General features: G+C 39.4%; 1 protein-coding gene across 2 annotated transcripts in view; it reads left to right on the top strand.

Moving 5' to 3' along the window:
- The window catches only part of UST (uronyl 2-sulfotransferase), a 294,362-nt gene that overhangs the window by 163,646 nt on the left and 106,261 nt on the right, over positions 1-24,455 (top strand). For both annotated transcript variants that reach the window (XM_072718839.1, XM_025997981.2), the window contains exons 3-4: positions 5,266-5,421; positions 16,232-16,311. In XM_072718839.1, coding sequence (XP_072574940.1) covers positions 5,266-5,421; positions 16,232-16,311 — 236 coding nt within the window. The remainder of the gene's footprint in view (positions 1-5,265; positions 5,422-16,231; positions 16,312-24,455) is intronic.

The raw sequence follows: 24,455 nt of genomic DNA, 5'->3' as shown, positions 1-24,455 counted from the left end.
GACACTCTGGGATTACATTAGCTTCTATGGTGCATCCTCTGGAAGGAGAAAGAAACTACTTAACGCCTATCCATTCCACTTGAGCATTCCAGAGACTTGGGTAATGGATGAATAATGGCCAACAACACTGTTGTGATAGTTGACTGCTGACAAAATAGCATTTAATGGAGTTGGAAACATTCAAGACATAAAAGAGGAAATAGTCTCTCTTACAGAAGTCACACTAAACATTATTTTCACCATTTGATATTATAATATATTAACTGTTGTCTTAGGGATCAGGAGAGCTATGAGCTGGGCTTTAGCTGTTATGTGCCACTCTTTGACATTAAAAATATCAAATGATCTCTCTGTGCCTTGGTTTGTTCATCTAAAAATAGTCATGATATCTCCCTCATAGGGTACTCGAGAGAATGAAAACACAACATGAAAGAAAAGTCTAGCCAAGCCAAACATACATTGGGCTGGGAGTGAGGATGATAGAGAGTAGTAGTGCTGGTGTGGGGGGATTAGAGTGGGTGGATTATTCTGAATTGCTCTAGACCTCAAACTCTGTTGTTCTATGAATCTACCATGTATGGAGAAGAGAGGGCCACACAGGAGAATCACTTAGGTGTGATTAATGATGCTTAAATTATTTGATCATTTAACCACCTAGAGAAGTGCACAGCTACAATGAAGACAGTTACACTATTTTGACTCAGTAGTATTAACAAGGATTAAAAGCGTTTACATGGCACAGAGCCTAGGACTGGGTTAGGTTCAGCCTTTCATAAAAATCAGTTCCTTTTTTTCCCCCTTCTTTTCCAGGAAGAACTCTTCAAATAAAAAAATGACAATGATTTTTAAAGCAGACTTTCAGGAGATCTATAGCTCTATCAAAGTGGAGATGAATCAACTTGTTGCTGTTGCTAATTTTAACACCTTATCCAACATCAACACATTGATTTAGCCTGCCTAAAATTTGCCAGTTTCCAGAGCATTACACAGGTTCCTTTAGAAAATTATTTAAAAGCCCCATCTTAACTTTGAGAAAGGTTTATGTTTGTGATGGTGTATGTTATGTCTTTAACAATAACTAGACTGATTCTAGAAGCTTCATCTGAAAACACATGTTCTAGCTAAATTTTCATACCCTGTAGCTGTATGTTGGTGTTTAAAGAAGTGGTAAAAATAGAGTCACAGTGGGGATGTTAAGCTCTCTTTCCTTTTCAAATATTATTGTAGATACAGCTGTGGGAATTATGCAGGGATTCTTGTTTTTATGTAAGTGTTCTTTTTTTTTTTTTCTTTTAACCAAGGTCTGATCGACAACTAACATTATATAAGTTTCAGGTACAGACCATAATGATTTGATATCTGTGTACATTGCAATATGATCACCATAGTAAGTATAGTTAAACCTGTCACCATACATAGTTAAAACATTTTTTTCTTGTCATGACAAAAATGTTCTTCTTAATTATTTATAACTCTTATTTGGTAACCTCCCATAAGACTAATGAAAGAATTGGAATGAGCAATTTTTTAAAAGTAAGAAATAACCAAAAGGTAGATAAATATCTTTAGTTATTAGCAAAAGGAAGTAGATGGGAAGCTTGTGTTAAGTCCTCAAAAATTTCAGGAGACGCTAAGTGTTTTCACTGAAGATTTGTAACTGAGTGCCTCAGTTCTTCATTTAAATCTTCTAAGATACACCTGTAGTCTTGGAAAAAAAAAAAAACACTTGCATATGTGGTAACTCACATCTTCTTAGTCAGCAATTCAGATGTAACAAACAACTCGCCCTTGCTGTACTATGTTATGCTAGAAGACAAGAAAATGCATTCATCCAAATCTTAAGCAGTTTATTTCTTCAAAGAAATGAAAATTTCTGTTTATATTGGCAGCTCTGTCACAACTATAGTCTATACCCCAGCCTGGTTATTATGTTAAGTCCAATTTACAAACACTATTAATACCCTATTATATTTCACCCTCCCTGGATCATAACCTCATGAGGAAGACCATATATGATTTATCTGAATATCTGAACTTCTGCAGTTGTTCCAGTGAGCTTACTTTTTGGGTACTCAGTGATAAAAACATGAATAAAATGACCCGTTATAATGATTGATTACCTTTTTACCCTGAAGCCTTTTATTAGCTTTTGGTTGGAAAGATCAGCTGTATTTGAAGATACTCCTGGTCTCATATTTTAACAGAATCATTGTGTTAATTACTGTTAAATAGCACATTAAATCCCTCATAGCAGCCAACCAACCAATGTGGAGGCTCTCTCTCTCTCTCTCTCTCTCTCTCTCTCTATATATATATATATATATATATATATATATATATATATACACACACGCATATGTGTGTGTGTGTGTGTGTGTGTGTATGGCATGTTTTAGAAGATACTGACTGAAAAAAAAAATACTGGCCCTAAAAACAAAACAAAACAAAAAAACAAAAAAAACAAAACAACAACAACAACAAAAAACAAGGTATTGCTCATTAAAAAAAAATACATACTGGAAAAATTATATCAAAATGGTACATAATTACTAAGTGATTGATACAGATATTATGTTTTACTCCAATGGCAAGTAGTGTTAAGTTCCAAATTTATAAAATGCTATTCTGCATATAAAATATTTCAGAAAAATAAGTAAATCTATAATTTACAAAGGCAAAGTTCATATTACATACAGTAGGCAATTAGGGGTATACTTGTATTTATATTGTACTATATTCTTTAGCTTTGGGCCTTTTTATGTCCTTCTGTTATGGATATATTCTGAATTATGGACTCTTTTGATGATCTTTTGTCAGTTGTTCCTCAATGCTGAGCATTCAAGACGGAAATATTATCCTTACTGGAAATAAAGATACTTAATCAGATGCTTTTCATAATGGCTTCTTAGTCTATCAAAATTGTTATAAACTGGACAATTAGAAAAGAAAAAGAAAGGGTATCCATATTGGAAAGGAAGAAGTAAAACCATTTCTGCAGATGACATAATCTTATATATAGAAATTCCTGAAGAATCCACACAAAAAAAGCTATTAGATCTAATAAATAAGTTCAACAAGATTTCAGAACACAGGATCAATATACAAAAATAAACTGTTTCTGTCAATGAACAATCAGTCCAAACATGAGATTAAGAGAATAATTCTATCTAAAATAATATCAAAAAGAATAAAAGAAGTAAGGCTTGTACACTGAAAACTACAAAACATCGGTGAAACAAAGTACATGAGAACTCAATAAGTGGAAATATATCCTATGTTCATGGATTGGAAAGCTTAATATTATTAAGATAGCAATAGTCCCCAGATTGATCTATAGTTTTAACACAATCCCTATCAAATTTCACCTGTCTTTTTTGCAGAAATTGACAAGCTGATTCTAAAATTCATGTAGGATACAAGGGACCCAGAATAGCTGAAACAATCTTAAAAAGGAATGAAGTTGGAAGGACTAATCCTTTTCAATCTCAAAACTTATAACAAAGCAAGAGTATTCAAGACTCTGTGGCACTGGCATAAGAACAAACACATAGATCAATGGGATAGAATTGGGAGTCCAGAAATAAACTCATACACTTATGATTAGTGTATTTCCAACAAGGTGCCAAACAATTAAATGGAGGGCGAATAGTCTTCAATAAATGGTGCTGGGACAAATGGATATTCACATGCAAAAGAATGAAGTTAGATCATTTGCTCACATCATACACCAAATTAACTTAAAATTAATCAGAGACCTAAATATTTCCACTAAAACTATAAAACTCTTTAGAAAATATTCTTGGGTTAGGCAATGGTTTATTAGATGTCATACCAAAAACATAACCCACTGAAGAAAAGTTAGATAAATTAAACTTCATCAAAATTAAACACTTTTGTACTTCAAAGGACACAGTCAAGAAAATGAAAAGAAAACCCATAGAATGGGAGAAAATGTTTGCAGATCATATATTCACAAATCCAGAATAAATATAGAACTTTTAAAACTCAATAATAAGGAGACAACCCAGTTTTAGAATAGGCAAAAGATTTGGATAGATGTTTCTCCAAAAAAATATATACAAACGTCCAATAAGCACATGAAATATCGTCAACATCATTAGTCCTCAGGGAAATGCAAATCAAAACACTAAGATACCACTTCACATCCATTAGGATGGCTATTTAAAAAAAAGAGCAATAATAAGTGTTGGCAAGGATGTGGAGAAATTGGAACTCTCATGTGTTGCTGGTGGAAATATAAAATGGTGCAGCTGCATTAAAAACAGTTTGGCAGTTCTTCAAAAAAATTAAACAGAATTACCATATGATCCAGCAATTCCACTCCTAGGATATATACAAGGTGAATCAAAAACATATGTCTACACAAAAACGTATACACAAATGTTCATTGCAGCATTATTCATAGTAACCAAAAAGTGGAAATAATCCAAATGTCCATCAACTCCTGAATGTATAAACAAAATATGGTATATCTATACAATGTAACATTATTCAGCCATATAAAGGAATTAAGTACAGATTCATACTACAATATGGATGAATCTTGAACACATTATGCTAACTTTAAAGAAGCCAGGCACAAAAGGTCACATATTATATGATTCTATTTATAAGAGATGTCGGGAATGCTATAGGCAAAAACCATAGAGACAGAGAGTAGATAAGTGGTTTCACAGGACCAAGGTAGTGAGGGAAATGAAAAGTGAGTGCTAATTGGATATGGAGTTTCCCTCAGGGGTGATGAAAATGTTCTGGAATTAGATAGAGGTGATGGTTGCACAATTTTGTGAATACATTAAAACCACTGAATTGTACATTTTGAAAGGGTGAATTATATTGGGAGCTTTTATTTATGTCTCAAGTTTTAGTTACTATATTTTTCCATGACCACTCTACAAATTAAGTTCTAATAAACCATAATATAACTTGCAAAAGCATATTGTCATCAAAGCACATATTTATATAGTTTGTTCCTAAAAAGAAAAGGAGCTTCATAATCAGTCTTATAGTTGGCATGAAATCTTCCCAGTTTTAAGTATCAGTGCAGAGATAGATACAGAGTCCAAGATTTCTCTCAGGTTAAAATATGAAGGAAAAACATTAGTTCATTGCTTCTGTTCTCTCATTGACTTGATATGGACTCTTCTCATTTAGAGTGACCGGACATTTATTGTTCTGAAATTGAGGGAAGAATCCCAAGTACTCTAACCAAAGTCTTATATTTGTTTTCTCTTTCTTTCCCAGGTGCTACCTTTCCCAAGCCAGGTGGTCTACAACAGAGTAGGCAAGTGTGGGAGTCGTACTGTGGTCTTGCTTCTGAGAATCTTGTCAGAAAAGCACGGATTCAATTTGGTCACATCAGACATTCACAACAAAACCAGGCTTACTAAAAATGAACAAGTAAGTTGTCTTTGCCCATGGTTAGATTGTACTTTGTGTCAATTCATTTGTGTAATTAGTGGGTGTCTTACAAGACATCCCTCAAACACCCTAACAAATACCAGAGTTGCAATGTCATACTGTATTTTTACCAGTGTGTGGAAGGAAATTTAAGTTAAAGATTCTGAAGGAAGTCTTTAAACAGGAAGTTTCCCCAAAGTATTCCTTTGGGGAATACTCATCAATACTTTTACCAAGATGGATGAAGGACAGTGTATACTCATCATTGTCTATTTAGCTAAAATTAGCAATGCATAATTCTCAAATAGTTATACTACTGAGCTACAAATAATGCTGACTTCCTGACAACAAAAACAGAAAACTATTTTGATATTTTTTTCTTTTGCTTTTCTTTCACAACTGCTCTAAGTTTTTATGGTTATAATAAAGAGAAAATTCTCTTTGGGCCAGAAATCTGATTGGATGATAGGAGCATGAGCTTCTTATAATGGATAAGCTCAGGGGATCTTGAGCTTCCAAAGCAGCATTTGGTATATTCAATGGAAGCCAAAGAATTACCCATTTCCTGGGAAGAATTCAATCTCAATGTAGCCAAGTCATACAAGTGGACATGTTGCCATTGGTGCAATTCAGTTTTAGTCCGGATATGAAGGAATGAGAACCAGAGGAGTCAATGATGTAAATCCTGATGCAAGGGCAGGGGAAGAGAAGATGTGATGTCCCAGCCTAATCAGTAAGGCAGGAAAAAGGGGGAGAATTCTACGTTGCTCTGCATATGTTTCTATTCAGGACTTCAAGGGATTGACACACTAGGGAGGGTGGTCTACTTTACTTTGTCAACTGTTCAGATGCTAATCTCATCTAGAAACACCCTCACAGACACACCCAGAAATACTATTTAATCTGGGTACCCTTTGGCTACTCAAGCTGACACATAAAATTAACCATCACACCACCCAATGAGTACAGAAATTTGGGTAATAAACAGGGCATATGGTTTACTACCAGATTGAAACCATAATTATGGAAATTTTTACCCATGTCCACTTCTTTCTGGCACAATCCTCACCTTTGAGGCATTCAAAACCTCCCAACAGAAGGAATCTCATTATTAATTTACAATAGCCCATCTTTCTCTTTTATCTTGGGGGGATAGCAGGACCTTTTAAGAGTGTTACTGCCTAGTGGTACTTGCAGTAAGGCCAGTATGTTCAGTGTCTTCCAGTGTAGAGATCAAAAAGCCCATTCCTTTGAAAACTTTCACTAACAGCTGAGAATCAAGCTTGAAAAGTCATTTCCAATTAGCAAAAAATAATTTGAGATCAGCCCTTATAAGTTGTGTAGTAGGCTTTCAACAGAAAAAGTACACTTGGTGACATTTAAGGATATCACATTTTATGAATAACTCTAATAGAACTAGGTTCTCTTTCATTTCCTTACCTGATCAAAAAGCTCATCTGATCATGCCCTGTCACTGCCTGAAAGAAAGTGACTATAAATAATTAGCCTATGTTACTTTGATGTTATTACAATTATTAAATTTGGTTTTCGTTGGAGTCTAGGCCCTTGGGTCTGTGTATCAGATTATATTTATTCCTACACCTGAAGAGTGTGTATGCCCAGTTCTCAGATGCCTCATAAAACACTGTAGCTTGATTTTAGTGCCCACTGCTGAAAGGGTACAAACAACCCAGAGAGAACAGGACAAAGGTAACCAAAGTATGAGACACTGTGGTGTTCTGGAATGCACTAGAAGAGAGAGGACAAAATATGGTGTTTAAATACACTGGGGCTTTGCACCTCCTTTGTTTCCTATGAGAAGCAAACATGAGAAAACAAAATGCAGTTATAACGGTCAAGTGAAGCATGTTAGATTTTAAAATAATAACTTGCTAATGGTATATACATTGTTAAACCTAGGAAGGGTTAAAGACAAAGTCATTCTCCTCCTCTAAAAGAGAGGTTAGCTCTCATCTGTTTGGAATGATTGGCTTGTCTGGAAGCCAGGGAACAGACTAGACAATCTTTTAAGGTTCTTTCCAGCCCTATGATTCTGTGATATATTTATACAACTTCTAGCATAATCTGTGTATGGTGCAGTTGAAACACTTCTGATTCCTGTGGTCAGTGTGACCTGGAATATATTTCATGACTTCATTATTCCAGATTCCTATTAAATTATAAGGCATGTCTTAAAAACTTCAGGGAATGATAAGGTAGAGAAAAAACAAACAATTTGGACATGACAACAAACATAACGAGTGACAGCTGCTTCTCTGCAGCTCACTGACTGGTGTGACATGCAGAGAGAGCCAAGAAATGACAAGAACCCAACTTCCAAAAAGCTCAAGAATGCTTAAAAGAACTCTTTCCCATTATATGCATCCTTTTTGCTTAAGTTACAAAGTGCATAAAACAAGCAGAGGGAAAAAAAATATTATTTTAACCTAATATACTCAAGAAATAATTTGTGGTAAGAATAGCTCCGCTGCTTGATAAGTTATTAAAGAAAAAAGGAAGATGTGATTTAGGAGATGAGTTAACATTTTACAGTCAGTGGTTCTCAACCTTTAAGCAAACTCTGGAAACATGTTCCCATGGAAACATTGTTCCCCATAGTTAGAAACAAACCGACTTCAGGTGTAGCAGGAGTTAAACAGGCCCTTGGGGGCTGGCCAGGTCTCTCTCCACCATGTAGAACATTTCTTTTATGAGAAAATGTGTTCCAAGTTCCCAACTACTGACTTACAAATGAACTTTGGAATAGTATCCACTCATAGAACTGGAATTATCTATACCATTCCATTCATACACAGAGGCACTTCTTGGGGTCAGAGTCAAATTCGTGCATACATTTCTCCCTGGAGGCTAGCTGTCATAACACACACACCCACGCATGTGCGCACATGCATGCAGGAGCAGAATACTGAGTTTAACTAAGTCTATTTAATGAAATAAGATACTGGAGGGATTATTAAAAAGAAAGGGGAGCACAAAGACACCAAATGTTACAACATCAATAAAAATCCCATTAAATCTGCCCTTATAGAAACAGAAAGACCATTGAAGTTTATATTTTTAAAACTCTACCTGAAGAGAAGAGCAGGGACACCTGCTGCTGGCCAAATGCTGGACCTTTCCAGGATATATGATACAAGCCCTTGATGACATCATCCCACTTATACTCTGAAACCAGATTTCAGTTTCTTGGGCTGGTTTAGATAATCTCTGGGAAAATGGAGATTATATACAATTTGAAAGATAGGAAACTATTTTCCAGAAGACATGAATGTGATCTCCAAAAGCCTTATAATCACCTCTTTCAAATCATTGCTCAGAGTACAGCAAAGGTCAGAGTGCACCACAACACATCATGGATATAAAGGATTCAAAATTATTTCATTTTTGTGGGAGAGGGGCAAAAATTCTCAGCATGTGAGCCGAACAGAACAAGAGAGCAAATAATTTTACTATTTTTATTTATGTCAGAGCTACTGAGAATTGCAAATTAGAAACAGCACCTACTACATGCAAATTATTTTGCTTCATTACTTCATTTAATTCTTTTGGACCAAAAATCATACCAGTGAATGGGTATAATTATTTATTTTATGGATGGGAAAATTAAGACAACCAGATTAAGTCACTTCAAATGTAATATAATAGATATAATAGAATGACTGTCTGCTGCTTAGACTTGAACCTAGGTCTTCTTGAATCCAAAGCCATTCTCCTGATGTACTGTTTTCCCATTCTGGCTGCACAGCAGAATCTCCAGCAGAGCCTTATGAAACATAAAGTTACAATGGCCCTTCTCCTGGAGATTCTGGGATAGAGTCCAGAAAACTCTGTATTTTTTTTTTTAATGAAATGTCACACCAGGCTAGGAATCCTGTCAAAACTATCATATCAACATTTCCCTAAGTGTGTTCCTAAAAATCTTAGTCCCCTAAGACACTGAAAAAAATTTTTTAAAGAAAATATCATGGTTAAATAAATTTAGGGAATGCTGCCTCGGCCCCCCTCGGAAATTTATACCAATTGTTCACATTTTAAAGACTGAGAATTCTTTCAGTTAAAAACAAAATTAATAGTCTATTGAACTGTCCTTTCCTTAGAGTTCCCAATCTTAGTTGGCCAGGGGAGTCTTTATGAATGTTTGTGGCTGTCACGTGCATCAGACAAAACTCAGACTTCCAGCTTGGAAAATGCTGCACTAGCCTCTTCTTTTGCTTCTGCCAATCATGCCAGGAAAGGCTACTCTTTCACTATAAACTTCACATCTGCTTTGACTCTATTCAAAAGCTATTCAAATGATCAAAACCTTGAAAAGTATTCAAAGAATGGAAAAGACAGAGATCCTGTGCCCATCCACTTGAGACTGCTTTCACCTCTCGGTCAAAAAGAGAATTGCTTCACCATATTTTAAACTTTCCTTTGCCTTGCTCTCGCCAGTTGTAAGCTCTAAGCCTGTATAGCATCACAACTCCAAAAAAGGAAAACTCACCTACAGAAACCATGTTGTATTTGAAGATGGTCTAGAGGCCATGGGGGCTCCTGCCAGGTTTTCCTATGGCAGGGGCATCTGGCCTCTATTTACTAACAAAGGTTCACTTGCTTCTTGCTGGAGCTGGTCTCACTATTGTGTCTTCATTCATTTTGGTGAATATTTATGGAGGACTTACTAATAACTCTGTACATTGAACACCAGACAGCACACTAGATGTTTGTGCATCTTATTTCTAATCCTTTCATCAACAATATTAGGAAGATATTACCATCCCATTTTATGGGAAGGAGCAGGTGTTCAAGAAGAATAGGAAAGAATAAGACTTGCAAGAAAACTGGGGTCAAATCCTAGAGAACCCTGAATGCTAGGCTGAGGAGGAGGAACTTTATTCAGTGGACAGTGGGAAGCCATTAAATAAGTTGTTCTTAATCATGATAGGCATCAAAATCTTGGGAGCTTTTTCACGACACATGTCTCCTGGTCCTATTACAAAGTACTGAGTTAGACTCTTAAGGGTAGAGTTCTGGTATTTGTATCTTTGGGGAAAAAAAATCCCAAAGATGTCTTCATGCATAATTCTGATGAAGAATCATCACACAAAAGGCTCTAATTATTGGAAAGTTTTCATTTTACTAAGGTGAACCCTCCACTCAGCAAGCAAAGTTCCTTTTTCATCTGAGAGTCTTCCAAACCTTCTCTGAAGTAATGAGTGGTGTCTCCTTGGGAGCCTGCACATTTATCCTGGGAATGTTTCCTTTGCTTGAGACCTGTCTGGAAAAGTCTCCGCAGAATGACCCCTAGAGTTTCCTGATTTTATAGTAGTAGGGACATTGTCCACAGGCACCAGAGCTACTCCAACCAGACCTTGAAACCAAACCAACAAGATTAGCAGAGAATCTATCGCCAGGTCACAGGAGAGATGAGTTTACCCAACTCTGCAAACAAGGTCTTATCTTGGATTCTTGTAGACAAAAGCTGAGTCTGCTAAATGGAAACTCAGTAGAAAGAAAAGGTAAAAGGAGGAAAAAGCAAGAAGTCCCCAAAAATTAGAATGTTTTCTCCTCCCCGACCAATGGTAGTCACAAGATTGATTTTCTCTGCTATTCAGAGCCAGCCTCTTCACCTTATTCATATCATTGCTACCCATGATGGACTTAGTCTTCATTGTAGGCATGTGTTGCCCTGAGTTGAAGATAGGAAGGCCATCCTGCCTGGTTCTAGAAGGGCTTCCCCAGGCAAGAGGAAGAGGGAAAGGTAACCTGAGTCTATTCCCATCCTCTCGGTCTCTGAGGTTAAAGGGCCACAGAGTTCTCCTCTGAGCTACTCCTTATTTTCCTTTGATGTATTAAAAACATGTCTTTTCTGTCATTAAGATGTTTTTCAAAATTATAGGGCCTCTAGTTGCTCAGGAGGGACACGAGAGTTCAGACCAGAGTGGAGTCAGTCCTCTGTCAATTACTGCTGACAAGCATTTCCTAAAGAAGTTAAGAGCGAAGTCTTTGACTGACTTGGTATGTTTGTAGAATTGACAGGTAAAGGCTTTCTGCTCTACCATCCCAGCCAGTTAGATTGAAAACAAAAGATTAAAAGTCCCTTCTTCACAGATCCTCTGCATTATAAATTCTGTTTGATATTTACCTTTTTTTAAAGCCTCTATTCTCTAAAATAAAATAAAATAAATAAAACCTCAATTCTCTTTCATTCTCAGATGCACTGTGACTTTAACATCTTCCTTTAGATACATTCCATTTCATAGCACTTTTTTTTTCTCCAGTATTTTAAACTCATTCCTGTTCTTGTTAAAATATGCTGTTTTCCCACCTCGAACTTTAAAAAAAATATTTTCTCTGATATTTTAGTGCTTTCGTATTTTATTATTTTTAATGCTTTTCCACCTGCTACCACTTTCTTTCAGTTTTCCAGCATATCACATGAAAGGTAGAAAATTTATATCCCCATAAACCCTCTTTAGTTTCTGGAGTTATTGTGCTAACTGGCCTCTTCCTCCCATTTTAAGAGGTTATGTATAGATCAGAAAGCACCAGGAATGGTGAGGCAATTGCAGCTCAACGATAAAGAGCAGGATTTTTGGAGTCAGACCAACTTGAGTTTGAATCTAGACTCTCCCTTTTTCTACCAGGGAGAATTTAAGCTATGTATGTAGTCTTTCTGTGCCTCAGCTTCTTAATCTGTAAAGTGTAGATAATAATACTTACAGAGTCATTTGAGAATGAATGATAGCATGTGAAGAAGGGGCTGGGTACGGAGTGTAGCCCAGAAACCACTCAGGAAATGATCATTGAGCATTGCTACATCTCAGATGTTATAACACCAAGGTGATGAATGCACAAATCTGTCCCAGAAAGGCTCACCTTGTTGCCTGAGAGATAATTCTGTCTTCAGTGAACATTTCTTGACTCCAAAAACATTTTTCTGAAGAGGGTGTCTTCATGCCATAAAGAATTATGGGGTAAGGGTTCTGTGCTAGGCTTTCTGGAAGCATCCCGGCCTCCACCCTCAAGGAGTTTACAATCTGCTTCAAAGCTAGCACACAAACTCAACTATGACATAACATAAAAAGTGTACACCCTAGAAGATCCTCAAAGCACTGTGGGAGACCAAAGAAAACAACAGGATTTCTAGCCAAGGACAGTCAAAACCAATCTATTTGGCTTCACTTCTGCAGCCAGACTTGTTACTTGCACAGCATTGCCCGTCCCCATGAATGAGGACCAACCTGTGTTCAGATGCCACCAGGGCTCTGGAAAGCTCTCTTGACCACTCCCCTTCTGTCACCACCTGGCCACAAGGCTGAAAAGATCCTCCCTCTTAACGTCCCTAAACCTTTCCATCTGTCTTCACTTCCAGTGACTTCCTTCCGTGGTCCTCAAACCTCAGTACCTTAGAATCCTCTGGAGGTCTTGTTAAAATGCAGATTGACAAGCCCCACCCCTAAAGTTTCTTCTAATGGCGTTGGTTGGGGTGACGCCTGAGAATATGCATTTCTAATAAGTTGCTACCTCATGCCCTTATCATATCCTAGGGGAATATTGCCCCATCTTTCTAGCTAAACTGTCTGTCTAATTCTTCCCTTTTTCTTCACATTCTCCATCCTGATCTCAGATCACTGGGGTTGGGGGAGCCCTTTCTGACTGCAAATTGCCCATAGCATAATGTTAAAATTCCTCACATGACGTCCAAGGTCCCAATTACCCAGCTCCTACCTTCTTCTCTCATCAAATCTGTTTTCTGGCAGATCCCACACCTGACCTCCAGCACACAAAACTCCTGGCAGTTTTAATATCCAGGTCATTTTGGGTTTTGTCCTTTGTATCTCCTGTACACTCTGCCTGCAATGCTGCGGGTCCCTTTCTTCACTTGGTAATTCCTGCAGATCCTTGCAAACCACTCAGGAATGCCTCCTGGGGGAAATATTACCTCTCTGTCTGCAGGCAGAGATAGATGCCTCACCTCTGTGCTTCCTACCCCATGGTGGTTATTGCATAATGAGACTTGCCTGCCAGTCCACCTCACCCATAAGACCTTAAGCTTCCTGAGAGCATGAGTCAAATCTTTTATCTCTATAGTCACGACACCAAGCCTGACACAGAGATGGAAGTCAATGGATGTTGAATGAAAGGAGATCCAGGAAAACTACTTGGAAAGAGGCAGGCATTTTAGTGAGATGCAAAGGTGGTTAGAGTTTGGACATGCAGACAAAAGAGGAAGAACATTCTAGAAGGAGAAGGTTAGGCTGAGCTTGGACACAGCGTGAGGAAGAAACAAAGAGAGGTCTGGTTTGGCTGGCCACAGGACGTCATGAATGCCAGTTAAGGGTGATAGTAAAGGTAGAATCAACATGACTTAGCAAGTGATTAAGTACAAAAGTCAGGAAAGACCCAGATCAAATGTAAAAATATGGATAAGATCATTAACCAGGACCACACTCTCCAGAGGTGGGATAGCTGGATAAGGACCAGGGATGAACAAGGACCAAGAGTGTGGTTTGGGCCATCGTGGACACCATTAGGACACACTCCACTGTCTTATCTTTCTGTGTCTTTACCTTATTTATGTTTTGATCTCCAGGGCCTGGTAAGCTCTCACTAAATGCTGAATGAATGAATGAATGAATGGCGAATGAATGTAGGTAGTGGAATCACAATAAAGGCGAGCAGTGATCCTGCATGAGCCAAGGAAGAGGACAGGTGGTTTCTGGGATGATTTTAGGTAGTGCCATCATCATTCATCATGCCACCCATGTGGATAAGATTCAGGCAAGAGAAGAGACAGGCTGCTGGCAGAGTGAGAGGAACAGGAGGGAACCCCTGGGGAAGGGAAGTAGGGGCACGGGAGACCACTGCCTGCCATGAGACCTGGAGAAAGTCTTAGTATTTGTGAAGACAGTCAAAGGACATCTTGACTGTGATGCCTTAAACCTGTGCTAGCGGTACTAGAGCTGGATGCACTCTCCGACTTCACTGTACTAATGCAATAAACATGAGTATTAGTAATTTCCTTCTATGTTTGAAGGTACCTCTAGAAAGAGTTATGCACTGTCACTGTTAATCCATTTCTCCCCATGAAACAGACAGCTTTATGACTATTATGGCACTATCTCCAAATCTAACCACTACTGTTCTCCCGTTCAGTTTAACACATTGACATGTATTTAGAGAATGTAATATAATGTTAAATATGTGAGAGAAACAGTTTTTCTTCTGACCCGTTCTTCCAGTCTTCCTGTACAATACCAGGGGGCTTTCTCATCTTACTCTTATCCTTGCAGAGAAATAGTTGAATAAAAATAATCCAGAGATCTAAGCATGAAGTGGTCTTTCTGTCAAATATACACACAGTAAAGAGTTATGTGTCTAGGGCAGATATGCTCAGATGTCTTTGGCTGTGCTTCCAAATCTGTAATTCTGTTTGCTAGGTCCATCAAAAATGAAAATTTACATTGTGACCAAGCAGGAAGTTCTATTACCAAAAACAAGGTCTGGGACATGCAGGGGGATTGCCGGGGGTACATAGAGGATAAACAACAGATAAAGAGGCAGGATTCAATTTCCTTTTACGCTCCAGCTGGAGGACAGAGCCCATTACTTACCCACGCCTGCCACTGATGAACAGAGCACAGGTTATGAACTGAAAGTCATTTACTTGTAAAATTCAATTTCATTTCTTTAAACAATCATTGTGAGCATGAATGTCTAAAGGTTTTAGACCTGAGATCCTAGTGTAACAATCTGTAATGCAGGTACTAGTTGGAGCTAATGCATTCAATAAACATTTATTGAGCATTTCTGTATGTGTTAGCCCCGTGCTGGACATGAGGGACCAAGGCAAAGCTGGGTTTTCTGTCCTGCTTGACACAAACTGGGATTTCCAGACTCTGGTTTTATTGTTGCTGCAACTAAGGCTAACACATAAACGATCACCTTTGTTTCAGCTTTTTCGATGGACTAGTACCTAAAAGATGCTGTACTGCTGATGCACATCCCAAGTGGCAGTTTTCAGGGCGCTCTTAAAAAGTTCCACTGTGTGTCAGTATTGACAGGGCCAATTAGAAACTCAAAGGAAAATGGAATTCAGGAAGTCAGGGAGTCGTAAGAATGCTTGGAATTTCTAACAGATTTTACTAAACATTTTCTGTATCATGACATGTTCCAGAAGACCATAAACGTTAGTTTATTCTCATATAAACTCCTCTTTGCCTTGCTGATCACTGCAAATAAATACTTCAGGTGACCACCCACAAGAACCCCAAGAAGTTTTGGGTATTTGTGTCCCTGTAAAATATTTGCTTTGTAAACTTTTGTAATCAAAGAGGAAAATCATGAGGCGTTGCCTCATTTGATTCCTACTGTTAAACTCTGCAGAACTGGTTTCCAGTATTTCTGTAGATCTCAGTAATAATCATGATAGAAATGCAAAATAATGTTTAATCTCTTGTCTTGGTTTGACTTTTAAAGGAGGGGAATAAAGACATTTTTTTTGAACTTGCGTTTCAGTACAGCCACACACTGAATTCTCCAGTTAAAATGACTTAACCTGTCACATTGTTTTCATGGTAGCAATCACCTAAATTAAATATGGGACTATAATTTGGGTAGCAGTTTTAGGCTTCTTCAACAAGAAGTCTAATGTATAGTTCATAGATGCTGCACAAAACACAGCTGTTTGGCCCTGGTCCAAGAGGTAATAGCGAGGATAAAGGAGTAGGGAACATAACCTTTAGCTTAATATAGTTTGGTAAATTAGATCCTATATATGCTAATTTTGTACTTTTTTTAATAGATGGAACTGATTAAAAATATAAGTACTGCCGAACAGCCCTATTTATTCACTCGACATGTTCATTTCCTCAACTTCTCAAGGTAAGATATTTTCCAGCTTAATGGTTCTTTCATTTCTTTTTAGTACTTAAACTCCTTCTAATGAACAATTATTTTAGAATCTACTTTCCTTTTCAAGGTGGTGTAATTGCCCCTGAAAAGACTCTAATCCATTTATTATTGCCGTGGAGGGATCCAAATTTGAAATATTTGGACAGAAGCTTCATTTCTCTCTAAAATACTAATCTTAAATCTCTTGAAAACTTGAAATAATGTTAATGCAAAGCCATTTGACCTGACAGTTCCATTTTAAAGAAAAAATCGGGTAGGTATTGAAACAAATAAACTAAGAGGCAAGAGATGGGTATGTGAACAGAAATATTTCATTGCACATTTTTATACAATTGGAACCCACACAGTACTCTGGGAATAGCTGAGTAGTGGAGTCATGTGTCTTACAGGATCCAAAATGTGAGCACTGGCCTCTCTGCCTAACTTTTTAACACCCTATTTGATAATTCTAAATCATGCACGTTTGACGCTGATGGGGGGGTGGGTATTTTAGAACTCTGTTTTTTTCTTCAGCTTCAGGGACCTTCTGATCATAATGTAAATCTTCAAATTTAGGTTTTTAGACTCTTGATCTGCTAAGTTGCTGACTTCCAGTTCTGGGCATTCTTTTCCTCCTTTAGCCTGACTCCCCTTGTCACTGTGCTTTACTATAAACCAGCAGGTCTCAGATTCCTGCTCTCTTCAGGCTGGCCCACGTCTGTGTTCATGGTTGGCATGGGCTGCCAGAGCCCTGGGTCTAGCAGCAGATATGCTGAACAGCCCAGGACCCCTGGGCCTCCCTCCTCCTCCAACTGACAGGCACCTGCCTTACTGCTACAGTTCCCCTGGGGATAACAGGACGTCACAGGTCTGCAAGAGAGCAACAGAGGTCCTGCTAGCTGAAGCTGGCCTAATGCCCAGCCCCCCTCCATCCTCCACCCCCACTCCCCACCCAGGGCCAGGCACCCAGAGAGGCTGGCACTCAGAGAAAGACAGGGCTCCCCTGAGTGTTAGCTGCTCCAGGAGTTCACATCTGAGCTGCTTGGAGTTGGCTCAGTTGCCCTGCCACAGGATGCCTAACAGTCTAGGGACTGGGAGGAGGTTTTAGCCTTCAAAGGACTTCCCTGCTGTGCACCAGGCCCTGTGCAATTCAAGTAGAAAGCGAGACTCTGCAGAGCAAGTTATGGAGCAGCAAAGAGAAAGTGCCACCTTATCTTTAAAAGCAAGTTCCCGGGTAGCCCCGGTGGTGCAGCGGTTTAGCGCCGCCTGCAGCCCAGGGCGTGATCCTGGAGACCCTGGATGAGTCCCACGTCAGGCTCTCTGCATGGAGCCTGCTTCTCCCTCTGCCTGTGTCTCTGCCTCTCTCTCTCTGTCTCTATGAGTAAATAAATAAAATCTTAAAAAAAAAAAAAGCAAGTTCCCCCTGAGATTTCCCCACCTACCTGCTAACCAGAGTTCCCTTGGACGGTGAGTAAGTGTAGAGAACACCTGCAGATCAACCTCAGTGACTCAGTAGCCAAGTGCTTTTCCAACCACATTGGGGAGTGGCTTGTGACTGGATTGTCTGGGGTATGCACCCTGCCTCTCACTTCCAGTCGGCCAAGAACATATAATTAGACATAACTAGATAACAAAGTTATCTTGTTAACTATTTCAGGCATTACGTCTTATAACTTGCAGAGAGCAAAGCATGGCCCCCCTGACCCTTGCTTTTCTCATGAGTTTCCTTCTGCATCACCCCTGACATCTTCTAACCTCATGATTTGACTCTTCTTGCTTCATGGGTCAAATTCTTACAATCAAAACAAATTGCAATGTAACGAATTTTAATAATTGACTCAAGACAGTATGAATCTCTAATGAGAAGCCAAAGCTAGTACCTTAATTGAGTCAGCAGTGCTGAGCACAGTCTGGTAACCATACTTTATCATGGCCTCCACTATTGAATACATTTCCGAGAATTGTTCAATTTTGATCAATTTCATCATGAGAAAGAATTGATAAGTACTTTGAGAAGACCCCACATCTGCAGAAAAGAGTATTGGCCTGGCTGCCAGGACCTCTAGGTATGAGACCTTCCCACTGACCATGACTCTGGGCTAGCAATTTCATCTTTGGGTGAGGATGGGAGGTCTCTATTTTCCCATCTATAAGTTAGGAACAAGTCCTGCCCGCTCCTACCTTGTAGGGATGCTCCAAACATGTGAATGAAGGAAAGCCCTTCAGCTTCCTTCAGAGAAGAATATTACATATATGCAAAGTGGAATTTATTTTTTAAGGGGAAGTCATTTTATTTGAAACAAGACAAGTCCAGACATATATTGACTGTTATGCACACTTAAAAAAATGTGTACCAAAACCAATCATTCTTAATAAATAACAGCAATTTATCCTTGAGCAAAATTGAAACATATATTCCTATATTCCTTATGAAGGAGATTGTTATAAGTAATCTTTCCTCTGATATATCCCAATAACGTTTTTTCTCATACTTTCCTGTTTATTTTCAGCTGCAATTACTGCATCACTTTTGATTATTTTTTTTTTCCATCCAGGCTGTGTGTCTATTTGATTGTGTATTAGGAATGATACACAATGTCTTTGACAACTGCTTAGCCTTAGAAAAAATATTTCCTTTGTAGTTTTTAGTTGCAGAGGTCTGTGAAGTGCTCTGCTGCTGTTTCCTAAATACAACCGGCGCGATATTACAGAGTGGCATTCAAGAGCATCTCTATAAAGTCTCACTCTGAGCCTCCAGTTGAGTTCCTGTCCCTGGATAGCCTGGCAGTGTCTCTATGACCTTGAGGGCAGGGTTCAGCTCATGCTCATTTCTCCTTCATCCATTCCATTTTGTTCAATGAACACATTTTTTTTGTACTGAGAACCCTCTATCTTCTGTACGCTGCTCCAGGATGGGGACCTTCCACAGCGAACTAGAAATATTTTCCTTGCTTTTGGGGAAGTGTATTTTTCTTCCATTAAGGAAGCATGGCAACAAAGTGTGAAGGACTTTAGGAGCAAGGGTCTTGGAGTCCCCTCCAGGGGAGATGGGACGTGGGACGTGCCCTCCCTGGAGGAGGAAGTGTGGAAGGACATTCCAGAACAGAAGCCATTGCTGCTGGAATATGAGGGACAGACCAGTTTACACAAAAGGGAAGGGTGCTCATTGCACAGGGACAAGCATGAGCTAAAGCCAGTCAATGAGAAGGACTGAAAGGAATTCGTAGGTGGGAGCCCAGGGGTGGGCATAGTAAAAAAAGGATGGCAGTCAAGAGTTTCAAGCAGGAAAAAGGAGACACTGGCCTGAGCGGCTCTGGTCCTTTACAAAGCTCATGCTACCTGCAGGAGCAATCTCATCCTCTCCTGCCATCCTACATGCACAAGGCTGGGGCTTCAGGTATGAGACATCCATGAGCATGAATGGAATGACACACTGAGCCTTAATACTTTGTGAGATTGTATTAAATCCATTGAACATGGTAAGTTAAAACACCAGGAAATGTCTTAGATGTAAATGGCAAACTGCGTATACAAAGAAAGCCCTCAGTATATAATCACAGAAAAACCATTAGGTTGGAACGTGTTAAGAGGGCTTTCCCATGCTTTTAAAAATGAATTCTATATTTTGAATTGTAAGGCAAAGACATAATTAAACTAATCTGAAGAAACCTAACCTGATCATTGCTGACAGCCATACGGTTGGCTTGGTTCAAGATAATGAGGTTTTTAAGAGAAGAATTGATACTGTAACTTAATATTTTTTGTTGATATTTGATTTCTAATATTCATACATTCTTAACATGCAGCAAGACACTTGCTGGTGAGCAGAATATAAGAATGGAAGTCTCACCTCTCTCCTTATAGGTTGCGCACATAAATGTTCTGAACTTCTGAAGCGTATGGCATTATACTAAAACAAATTTCCCAATATTTCTTTTCTTCCATTAAGTACAGCATTCTTATCTAGAAATGTAGACACTCTGAGTGATGCAAAATGCTATCCTGTGAGCTTTTGGCGATTCGAAGGCTGACTTGCTTTACTTATGCATCATCTAGGCATCTTGCTCTGTTCTTCTTTTCCCTAATTTTAGACCTACAAGGACCATTTCACCATATCCAGTTTTAATAATTCAAACATAGGAAGCAAGAGAGATGAGACCAAACAGGTATTTTTGTCATTGTTTTGGAGAAGGCTTTGTGCTAGGGGAGATAAACAACTCTGAACCCAGCAGAAATTTCAGGCCAGTTGGGATTTGTGAGGATGTCCACAATACTGCTCTTTTACATGGTTTTTGACCTGCTTAAAACTTTGAGCTGGACAAATGTTTTCCAACTGGGCTACCTGGAGAATTGAGTCCGAATGACCTTAACCTAAAAGATGCTACTCTCTGTTGTGATGTTTTAGGAGGATTTTTAATATCTGTGTACTCTGGTTTCATGTGTCCGTTCCCAGAGCTAACTGAGATAATTACAATTTTTGAAAAAGTTCAGCCTCTCTGCATCATCGAAATCTCTTTAAGGGCATCTCAGATCCACCCACTGCAAAGACTGTGACAGTTCAATTTATCTTCCCTTCATCCCTGCTCTTTGTTTGTTGGCTAAGTGTTTTTGGGGTGGTGGCGGGGAGAGGAGGCAGTAGCTTTCCAGCCTAGAGTCCCCCTCAAGCCCCACTGACATCTTGCAGGGAAGACCCTGGGAAGGTCTGGTTGGGAGCACTGCGAGGTCATAATACTCCAGGCAAATTACAGCACGTATCAGTGTGCTCAATTACTTCAAACTACCGTCTCAGAGCCCTCTTTCCATGGCATGCTGTGTTTCTCATACATGACTCCCTCACTCTCCTTCCCTTCTGCTGCTTTTCCTCATTTATCTCACATGGTGGCTCCAATGCCAACACAAATTCATAAAAACAAAACACTTAAAAATAAATCAATCACTGGAGAAGCAGGCAGGGCATGATGTGTAAGGGGAAGCATTTTGGACACTTGCTCTCTTCCCTTAATATGAAGCCTTCATGACTGGTGTGAACAGAGGCTGCCCTCTGATGGCACGGTTTAACAAAACAAATCAGATCTGAGCTGATGATGTAATTCGGTCAGGTTCCCACAACTTCTTTCTAAATGTTGACTTTACATTCTCATTAGAGAAGCCATCCGCTTTCATTCCATGCCTTGCAAATCATTTGTAATGGTGCCAGAAGTCTCCATCTTTGAAGAAGGCATCAAGAGAAAAATTGCTATCAGCAGTTGGTGAACACTTTCTTTCCCTCCTTAAATGTAGCCCAGAAGTTGGATTTTATTCTGTGTAAACGCTGCTGGACCAATCTTGGGGAAATGGCTTTCTCTCCCTCACTTTCCTCTTTCTCCCACGTGGCTGCTGCTGCTTGGTGGACACATGAGCCCACCTACCTGCTTTGCTGGCCTGTTGAAGAGGAGTATCATCTGACTTTCCCTGAGCCCACCTCACTGTGCATGACCAGAAGCCTTTCCCCTGGTGGAGTCATCTTGTCTCCAAGTGGGAGCCCTAACTCCCCGCTGCCCCTCCCTTCACCCCATTTGTCTCCACTTTCCACTGCATATGCTTCCACCTCTCTTCCTTAAGGACATGCCACAGAACAGTCAGTTCAGTCTCTTCTGCTTGTGTTTTTGTGAAGCGAGGTCCTAACCAGGGCACCAAGAACCCAAGTCCCACTGTCTCCGTTGTGAGGATAGAGGGTGACGCTTCCACCCCATTCTGGCAAAGGACCAGGAAATAAGCATCCCTTCCTTGGCCTCTCTTCTTCCTCTCCAGGCAGCTCCTCACCCTGTCTCCCAAAGAAGCACATCCTTTTCCCTGATGGCTTTTCTCTTACTTTGGAGTGTCTCCTCCCTTACAGACAAGGATCAAAGCTGGGCCTCTCACCCGGGGGTACTTGTCATCTTTTAATGTAGGTAATAACACAAGGATAACCTTTACTTTTAGGTCAGAGGCAAAAGAAGATAATGCTTTCAGTAGAGTGGAAATTGCCAGGAGGCAATTGCCAAGAGGAGGGGATTGGGATGGTAAGAAACACACAGAGCTTGGGTTTGGGATGATAAAGTTCTGGGGATGAATGGTGGTGGTGGTGATGGTTGCACAACAGTGTGAATGTACTTGCTACCACTGAAGTGTACACTTAAAAATTTTATGTGCTGCATGTTTTACTCTAATTTTTAAAAAGACATACTTTCAAAAAGTATTCTCAGCCCTAGAAAACAGGGAGGACAAAATAATCTTAATTCCCTAGAATAAAATTTTGGTCATAAGTCTTATTGTTTATGCAGTAATATTCTAGGGAATGTATCATCAGTAATTTGATGAAAGTATACCAAAAATTCTTACCCATGTGCTTTTTGCATAGCTGTCGGAGAAACAGCTCATGTTGTGGGTTAATTGATTAAGTAGTAATGGGGGGCAGATATGGAAGAAAATCCTCAGAATGAGATGTTTAGGAATGCATGAAAAAAAATGAGAACCATGTAGTTATGATTCCAAGAGAATTACATCCTACTTTGGATCTTCATCTTCTCTTCAAAAACGAAAATAAAAAGAATATGATAAATTTGCAGAGGGTCAGAACGAGACCCACAAGGGTGATCAAAGAGTTGGTAAACGTGATATGAACAAAAGTCAAAGAAATCGGAAATACCTGCTACTCTGGGATGACTTAAAAGAGAGCTTCAAATATGTAGTCGCTGTGGTGGTGAGCAAGGGTCAAAAGAATGTGTGTTGAGGGAAAAACAAAATATGGCCTGACTCCTCTGCTCTAGTGTGTGTATGCACGGCACAGAACTTGTCCACCATTACTTAGAGTTGAATAAAGACCAAATTAGAAGTACAGACTAAAAAATAAAAGGAAATAAGTCTAAAGATAACTGCTAATGAAATTTTCAAGAAGAAACACACACAAAAGAATTTAAGAGATTTAAAACTGAAGCTGAAAAGGCTAAAAGTTTTTTAAAAAATAAAAACTTAAAGAGAAGCCAATTCTTTATGTTGAATGGGTCAAAGAAAAGAAATGCGCATAAAGGAAGATTTAGGAGTTTTGGCTGGGGGTACCAGAGACTCCTCAACTATCAGGTTGGCTAATAGGATGGATTTCATCTGAAGCCCCTGGAAATGTTCTCTTTAGAGCTGAAAACATAAGGTAGAGTGTCGTGCTGTGCGAGTTTGGGTGGGAGTGCAAAGCATTCTCTCTCTAACATACAAGCAACAGCCGCAGGTTCAGGGAATGAAGAGACCTCCTAAGGTGACCAGGAATCCTGACTAGAACTAAACATTGTGAAAGGAGGAGAAATGGACCCTGAGAGAGGGTGGGACGAGGGGGGGGGGGGGGGCATTTGTTTCCCTGGGACACATGGGTGATATTCTGGCCTCTTTTGCATAACTGACATGGCACCCTAATTTTGGTAGTTTGGGAGTGTCCTAGAGACACTCCAGGGAGCTCTGTGTCTTAGATAAAGGACTGGGGCCAGGAGCCTGAAACCATCGTTACTGTCGATTTCTGGAAGTGGGGAGAGATATATGAGATGTCTCTCTACAGTTAAAAATTTCGAGAGAGTGCCTGTTACATTATCTGATACTTAACAGTAAATGTCTAAGCCATCTAAAACTTCTGTTTGGGAAAATTATTCTGGAAATCCAGCACTGCACTACGGCGTGCAACTGGAAGCAGGTCATCCATGCTTAAGAAGCCTTGTGGGTCCTCAGGTCTACAGCCTTCGGAGGAAGCTGGCTGTGACCATACTGGAACTATCTCACCACGGGAAGCTGTGCACTGATTCACATGATTGGGCAGTTCCACTAATTAGCAGTGATAGTCATTCTTCCCATGAAGATACAAGTGGAGTTGAGGTTTTTTAAAGCATGATGCAGTTGCTGAGGATTTAATTGCATTCACATCTGTTCTGCATGCTTTGTCTTCCTGATCCTTAGCTTTATTACTAGGGTTGTTGCTTATTATAGATATGAAACTCAATTTAATTACAAAGAAGAAGATACAGCCAGCGTGGTAGTGGCTAGCTGGTTTGGCACAGGTGACTTATGAGACTAGTTAGTTCCCATGCTCATCCAGCTGCGTGAATGTCACCTGCGTACATCCGGGAATTGACAAGGTT

The sequence above is a fragment of the Vulpes vulpes genome, chromosome 1 (assembly GCF_048418805.1).
Source record: "Vulpes vulpes isolate BD-2025 chromosome 1, VulVul3, whole genome shotgun sequence".
NCBI classification, from domain to species: domain Eukaryota; kingdom Metazoa; phylum Chordata; class Mammalia; order Carnivora; family Canidae; genus Vulpes; species Vulpes vulpes.
The sequence above is the reverse complement of the archived record's forward strand: the minus strand, read 5'-3'. Positions and strand labels throughout refer to the sequence as shown.